A 7,868-nucleotide genomic window follows, 5' to 3' on the forward strand; every position below is an offset into this window, starting at 1 on the left:
TTCAGACCCCCATACACAATATATAGCTGTCAGACGATCGCATGGCTGACAGTTCTCTCTCCGACTCGGACACACGATGAATGTTCAGCTTGACCGAAAATGTATATGTTTCCAAAGGAAAAGCAGAGAAAAGTTAGTATCATAAAGCCTCCGGTCTCTAACGTTGGACTTCTGAGGCCATGACTAGAGAGGACGGCTTGTTTTATTCTTTTGTAAATTATCACTGGTAAGTTGATAAAATAAAAACAATACTTACTTTCTCATTGCCTCATGGCCTCAGAATGTGATCAAGTGCTAACTAACCATGCACGTGACCGCTGCAGTCAATCACTTTTTTTCAGCAGCGATGTATGCATGTACAGCACAAGACAATTAAAGGGGTTGGCCGGACTTAAGCTACAAGTTTGCAGTCCCTCCATGTGATTGCAGACATGTGAATCCTCACACTGTATGCATTGTGCAGTGTCAGGATTCACCAGCGGAGGTTGCGTGACCGCAGGTGTGTGACCAGGTGGGCCCACCGTAGCGTAATGCAAGTGTATTGAGCTAGGCCGGACATAGAGTGACTGCAGACTTGTAGCCTAAGGCCAGACAACCCCTTTAAGATCAGCCATTGCCTTGACTGCTGCAGTAACATGAATGTACAGTAGACAAGGACTGTCGGAGACCACTGAAGTTGATGGGTTTGACAGGTGACTTTAGCAACTTAGCCATTTTCTTTTAGATCCTGGACAGTTTCCTAAATAGGTATCCTTCAAGAAAATGAAATATTGTGATGCATGTAGCAATGTCCTTACGGGATTGGTTTTCTTATTACTCAGTTACAACAGCCCGCGGAGCTCAACACGCCCGTGGTACTAGTACGTGGCCGGGATGCAGAACGGCTGATGACCCTGGTGCACAATAATACTGAAGCCTATGTGAAGATTGAGGTCCAGCAGCCAGTGAAGCTGGTAAGGCAGGGCGATTGCTGTATTACTATGAGGGGTGGTGGAGTTTGTTAGAAGCCCTCCGCCTACAGAAAGGTGCCCAAAACTCATGAACCGTTTCCGTTCTTAGTTCGTCCATGACATCTGGATTCTGGGCACAGTTGTTGGAACAGTGGCCATCATCGTGATATACTCCGTGATTCGGCTTCGTTGCAAGCAATCTCCAGCACAGGTAACTGAAAGAAAGTTGCACATAATATGGGATTGTAGACTTTTGAAAATTTCCAACATCAGATCTAAAGGGACTGTCAGCACAGAATGACTGTTCAAACCTAATACAGGCACTCGGTGCTCCATGGCGGGGCTGCTCATTTATATACACCTTCCCACCTGCTTGGTTTCATCTATCTCCGCCCTTTGGCTCTATGAAGACCGAGCTGTCAATCACATAAGGGGTGGAGATAGATGGAAAATAAGCAGATGGGAAGGTGTATGTAAATGATTGGCCTCGCCATGGAGCACTGAGCTGCAGGACTTAGTTTGAACAGTCATCCTGGGCTGACCCTTTAAGAGTAGTTTTGAAAAGGACTAGGATTTATTTCTGCTATTACATGACAGCCCTCGACTTTAGGTAAAATTCGGCATTGTCTAAAGATCTTCATCTACAGATGAAATAATAATAATAATAATATGAGGGTGAAAGGCAAACACACAATTTTACATTGTATCTATGGCTTTTCTTCCAGGATACTGTACAGCAACAGACTGCTCTGGCCATAAGTCGCCTCGGCACCAGAAAATATCAGTCTCGCGTAGCAAGCAATCATCCTAGGACTGGTTGTCTTGTAGAAACTGGCAGCACCAGCAGCTCTGTGCCTATGTGCGCCATATGTCTGGATGAGTTTTCCGATGGGCAGGTAATCCTTTTGAAACATTTCTTGTACTGGTGACTTTTTACAGTATGACGCCACATATACAGCAATGTACTCTTCTGTTTTTCCGTACTACTTCCGTACTATCACTGATTTGGGCACTTATAGCCAGGAGAGCATATAGTGCAAGAGCCAATACAAGGCTTCTATCATTTATGGCAAGTACCAGTTCCAATGCCAGGTGAAACTAACATGAGCTATGTGCACTATCCCTACAAATATAATGGAAACTACTTGTATATTACAACATTGGTATTATAACGGCATTTCTCTGACGTTTTTTTTGTAGGAGCTACGGATTTTACCTTGTAGCCATGAGTACCATCTGAGTTGCGTGGATATCTGGCTGAGGGACAATCACACCTGTCCCCTCTGCATGTTTGACATCTTAGGTAAGTGAACACGTTATTGGGGATGACTTTATAATTCTGCGGGTGAGATCGCACCTTTCAGCAGCTATCGATAGATGATAATTATGGGATAGCTTTATCCGCTTTAGATTAAAGAAAAATATAAAAAATGTTGCAGTTAACTGTGTGCAAAACGGTAAGGGTAACAGTAAAGGCTCATGGAGGTGATTGTATTTTCTGTCCGAGTGTGATCCGACAAAACATCGGACCGCACTTGTGCCAATGTTATGCTATGGGGCCGTGCACAAACCTGATATTTTCCTTGGTTTGAGTCTGTCCGAGAAAACATTGCAGCATGCTCAATTTGCATCCGATATTCGGATCGCACTCAGCCATGCAGGTCAATGAGTCTATAAAAAAATGGACTGCACTTGGATAACATCCAAGTGTGGTCCGATTTTCACAGACTGACAGCGTAGAAAAGTTGGAAAAAAATCAGATCACACTTGGATTAGCATAATTGGACTGATTTTCTCAGATTAGCGAAATTACTGTTGTGTGACCCTAGCCTACAGGAGGGTTGATGGGTCTGGATTTCCTTAATAGGTTGCAGGACTTATTGTTTTGCTCTATCTTTTTTTTCTTAACAGCAGAACCAAGCACTACTTCCCATCCTGCACCAGTAAGACCTGCTTCACATCCACACCTATGGAGGCAATATCCCAGAACTGCTCACTTTCAGTATCTTGCACATCCTCACACGACACCGTTAATATATCCTCCATTGAACAATACTATATTTTTGTCCCGCTCCCCATATACTCTTGGTACTGGACTTCAGTGGGAAGCTGCAGTGCCCCATTCTCACCGTCGTACACCAGAAGGACCCAGAGAAGTTGGAATTTCTCCGCTTTACCAAGTGTCCAGTGGATATTTACCTGATGACCCGGGCAGTGATAGCAGCTCAGGTCCTTTTAATGGCTCCTCCAGTGAGAATTGTACAGATGTCAGTCTACGTTGCCTACAAGGATCCTCCTCTTCTTCTTGCCACAGCTCTCAGAGCAACCGAGGAGATTCACCACCTCCAGCACTTGCCTCTATTCTTCTACCTCATAATGATCTCCCAGGATTTAACACTGTTGTGCCTGCTGAAAGTTCCTATGCCAGCCATGTTCACTACCACCAACACAGACATCACCACTACAGACGCCAGCAAACCAATTCATCTCACCCCCCCAGACCCAAACGGAGATCTAGGCCCTCTAGGGGGGAGACAAGGACAGATCTTGGGAGTCATAGGGAGCACAAGTCAGCTAATGGCCATAGTGGGGAATCTAGATCTCTTTTGACTCGAAAAGAGCCAAGGACTCAGTCATCTAGGCACTACCTTGATTCAAGGAGCAGCAGGGAAGCGGTGCGGCACAGCCAGTCCTCACAGCAATCTCCACCACCAGCACATGAGCCAAATGACCCCGAAGCCCCAGTGTCTTTTAGGGGGCATAGGAGTGAACAGTCAACTAGAAGTCATCGGAAGAAAAGATCATCTGCGCAGGTGCATCTTCCCCCGTATAGCACCCGCAATACAAGCCATGGTGCTCAGCACTCTGAAAGAGACCATCCACTCTGGACAGATGCAGACAGACTCCCGCATACAAATGTGAACGCGCACCGGGAAAACACAGCAATGATGCACTTGTATCACCCTCCGCATCACTCTAATCACAACCAAGGTACGTTACATGGAGTAAAACGGTCAGTTAACCAGTGGGTTCAGCTCAGGAGCTCGATGTTGACAGCAATATGGCGTCCTGTTCCTGTGGCCTTCTAAAGACCCATACACATCTTAAAGTAGCTCTAATCCCAGATTTCCCAGTACAAACTGCATATAATATTATACTGATAAATCCATATCAACGACTTAATACTAATGGGCATATTATGAGTAGGGCTAGAGCTGAAAGAAAATGCTAATTTTAACATTAAGCAGGAAAACGATAAAAAGAGTTTGAAAAAACTTTCAAAGGAAGAACGCCATCTTCATCAGGTCTTAGACAATTAAATAGTGTGCAGTTTGTATTGAGAAATCTTGTGCTTTTTTTTTTCTTGTAAGACCTCAATACATATTACAGCAATATCGGCCGAACCAAACGTTTTTTTGGCTAGACTGGCCAGCTATCTTCTGTATATGGAGGCAGCCTGATTCTGCAAAGATAGATAATGTCAGGGAAAAGATGGGTCAGGATTTGAATTTTAAAGCCCAATATTTTGATTCTCAGGGGAGATCAGCCCCCAGCATAGATGTCAGGCAGCAGCTTACTCCGATCTTGACAGTAAAAACCCAAGCACAATTGTCCGAGCAAAAATGCTGCATGTGTATGGGAGACGGGAGGAAGAACTGTCAGCCTAATTACGGCGTTTTAGGCAATCACACACTCAAGATAATTTTTATGTTCTGACTCTCCATTATCACTAATGTAAACTACAAAATGATGTCAATAAGCTGGATAAAACTCTCCACATGTTGGGATTTGTCTCCTAATTTTTTATATATATTTTCCTCTAGGTGCTGGTACAGAAGAGATTGAAGCTGTATGTGAACACGCAGTGTAAAACATCAGGCATTACAACTATTTGGCAGGACCCACCAGTACAGGCTCCAGTGATGGGGACTCAAAGTCCCCAGCAGGCTGCCTCCATATTCAAGCTTCCAGATTTTCCCTTAGCCTCCGAGGTCATTTTACACCCGTTTCATCTCCATCGTGTCTGTGCAGCTGCTGACTGAGCGGAGAACATCTGTGCATGTGAGTTTACACTTCCTTTCCTTAAGCCTGATGAGAAATCTCTAAAACATGTCACAGTGTTTTCTAAGTATGTTCATTTCGTGCCAAGAACCAAGACAGTTTAGCAGATACAAAAAGCATGCCAGTGGTAAAAATGAAAAACATATGGTCCTCAAATGAAACATGGGGACCAATAGATTAGTTCAGAGCTCCTTATAGATTTTTCGATTTAGTGATTGAAAGTTGGCAGATTTAGGCAGCCTCCAAGAAATAGATGCAGCTCTCGGCTGGGGGAGTTCTTTTTTGGAAATGTTTAGTTCAGAAGCGGGTGATGTGTAATGATTTAACCCAAGACACATCAACCCAACACCGGCTCATTCCCCTAGTGGGGCTGCACTAGTTTTCAGACTTCACAGTGAATTATGGAGGCTTGAGTTTTAACACAACCGCCAATCTGATTCAACTGAGCCCCCATAACTACTAGATGTCTATTTAGCTGGTAGCCGCCTCGGCCATTTCTCCCATGCGCAGGAACATTAGTCAACTTGAGTACTTCTGTCTTTTGTATGAAAGAGACGCCGCCAGGCTAGTCTGGCGGCGTTTTTCTCTTGGAGAACAAATGAAATGGTAGTCCAAAATTGGACATGCCAGATTGATATCTTCCCCAAAAATAAATTATTTGGGGCTCCAATAGAAATTAAGAGTGTTGGCAGATATTGGCAGGTTCCGCCAACATTAGTCTAATGTGTATGGAGGCCTTTAGAGAGAAAGGTGGAACAAATCGGCGTCATGCTTTTGTGATATGACAAGAAATAGATTTCAAACTAGCAGCTTAGACTTACTTTAGAAAATGCAGCTAAGGCCAGATTCACATTTCTGTAAGAGCCTCTGCTTTTTGTACGAAAAGTTAGCGTAGTATTATTTTTTTCTGATAAAATGAAAAGAGGCAAAGGACCCCCGTTATGAATCAACAGGGCCTGTCAGGATAGCGACATGATTTCACTCTCTGTCCGTCACAGAAGTAGAAAACCGGTAATATAGATGTTTGTATGAGTTAAAGAATATGTGTCCCAATGGAGCAAAAAGCAGCCAATGTCAAAGAAAATTAATAACTGGCAAGAATTGCGTGAAACTGGACATCCTATAAAAACTGCATGGAGCAGTGACATCTGCCAGCATCAAATACATATATTTTATCGTCACGCTTTATAAGCGGATAATACATGACATTGCTTTCAAGACAGTGGGAAAAAGTGGGGCTGTGTCTGGTATTGCAGCTTTGTAATATTCATTGGAATTGTTAGTGCCCATTTATTATAATCCCGTTTTTTCCTTACCTTACAGAGTTCCATGTGATAAGACCTTCAGGGCTCTGTCCCTTAGCCTAGAAGAGTGCCGGATGCATCTCCTCACAGACCGCGTCTGCCACTTGTATATCGTTGATCCACAAGCCACCACTCTTCGCACAGAATCTATCTGTGAGGAAAACCTAGCAAGGATTGCTCTGTGACTGCATGTAGGAGCACTTCCTCCTTGGAGACATCCAGTGCACAGCGTGGATGGTTTTTCTCCAGGACTGAACCATTCCATTGGGAATAGAATGTCACAACGTGCGGCCAATGGCCTAATCGCCAATGCAATATATACTGTACTTTATCAAATTCACTGGACACAAGGTGTTAAAAATGAGTTTAATTTGCACTTAATGATTCACTTTTTTTTTTTAAATTAAATTATAGACTGAAAGCCGGTTTTGGCCTTAAACCATAACTGAAATCTAATCTGTGATATGGCAGCTGTTGTGTTCGTAGTCTAAGATTCCAGAACTTGGGTACCTATTTGGGTAAAATTCCCACAAATGACATTTCTCAGGTACTCTCAGTGAATCCCCAGCTCTACATGTCGACACTTATAAACTTCTTATGTTAAATTCTACTATCTGTGCCTCAAGTCCTAAAAGAACCGATTGTAAGCTCTTGTGCCTCTTTTATGCCTTGTACAAATTGTATAAAAATATGGATTGTATATTTGTAAAAGTTTTATATTTATGAGACAGAATGTGGTTCTTTGAAGAACTAATGAAGCTAATTTTCCTATGGATTTATGTTGTACTTGTCATTTGTGTTGTCATGCTGGTAATGCAAAAAAAAGAGTAAAACGCTGCACCCCAAAGTGTAAAAAAAAAAAAAAAAGTTTTCCATGGTTACCAATCCAAATTTTGCTTTTCATTTTTATTAATTGAGCAACTTGGGCACCACCACCAATATTTTTTACTTTTACTGTTACCCTTTTAAATTAACCCTTAAAACTATTTGGACACAGCATAAAACCCAGTGGGGGAATTCTTTAAGACCAGCGGTTAGTCCCTACTGGAAGTGGTATGAAGGGAAACCATTGAACCAATTACAGGGTCATGGGTAGTCAGAATTAATTAATACACAGGAAGAGTGACAATTAGCCAGTATGGATTAATCGCATTAAAATGTTACTGCAGCAGAATTTGCTGAAAATGAATGCTGGCTATGGTAGAAAGGTTTGGGAACACACAAAGAATCCAGGCTTGCAACATACAGACGGGTCGCCACCACGGGCACTGTGACCAGGCTACCACCAAAAACATGTTTAAAAAGGTATTCTCAAGTTCTAAATATTTACCCCTGTCTATTGGATGGGAGATAACTTTCCAATTGTTGGGGGTCCAACCGTTGGGACCCCAGTGATACTGAGAACTAGTGATGTGAGGAGCACAGTGTGAATGAAGCAGTGGTCGATTAAGTGCGCTGCCGCTCCATTCACCTTTGATGGGGGCAACGAAGATTCTTGAGCACATCCCTCATCTTTTATTTGGCACGCTCATTAGAATGGATGGAGCGGAAT

General features: G+C 43.0%; 1 protein-coding gene across 3 annotated transcripts in view; it reads left to right on the forward strand.

The window, feature by feature from the left end:
* Positions 1 to 7,091, forward strand: part of RNF43 (ring finger protein 43) — a 68,806-nt gene extending 61,715 nt beyond the window's left edge. For 2 of the 3 annotated variants that reach the window (XM_073565792.1, XM_073565795.1), the window contains exons 4-10: positions 822 to 953; positions 1,060 to 1,161; positions 1,676 to 1,846; positions 2,151 to 2,253; positions 2,862 to 3,941; positions 4,775 to 5,012; positions 6,336 to 7,091. In XM_073565792.1, the coding sequence (XP_073421893.1) occupies positions 822 to 953; positions 1,060 to 1,161; positions 1,676 to 1,846; positions 2,151 to 2,253; positions 2,862 to 3,941; positions 4,775 to 4,821 (1,635 nt within the window). In that variant the 3' untranslated portion in view covers positions 4,822 to 5,012; positions 6,336 to 7,091. The remainder of the gene's footprint in view (positions 1 to 821; positions 954 to 1,059; positions 1,162 to 1,675; positions 1,847 to 2,150; positions 2,254 to 2,861; positions 3,942 to 4,774; positions 5,013 to 6,335) is intronic. The other variant, XM_073565794.1, reaches the window with a different exon arrangement.
* Positions 7,092 to 7,868: the final 777 nt, after the last annotated feature.

The sequence above is a fragment of the Dendrobates tinctorius genome, unplaced genomic scaffold (assembly GCF_039654945.1).
Source record: "Dendrobates tinctorius isolate UK_male_01 unplaced genomic scaffold, ASM3965494v1 ptg000016l, whole genome shotgun sequence".
NCBI lineage: Eukaryota > Metazoa > Chordata > Amphibia > Anura > Dendrobatidae > Dendrobates > Dendrobates tinctorius.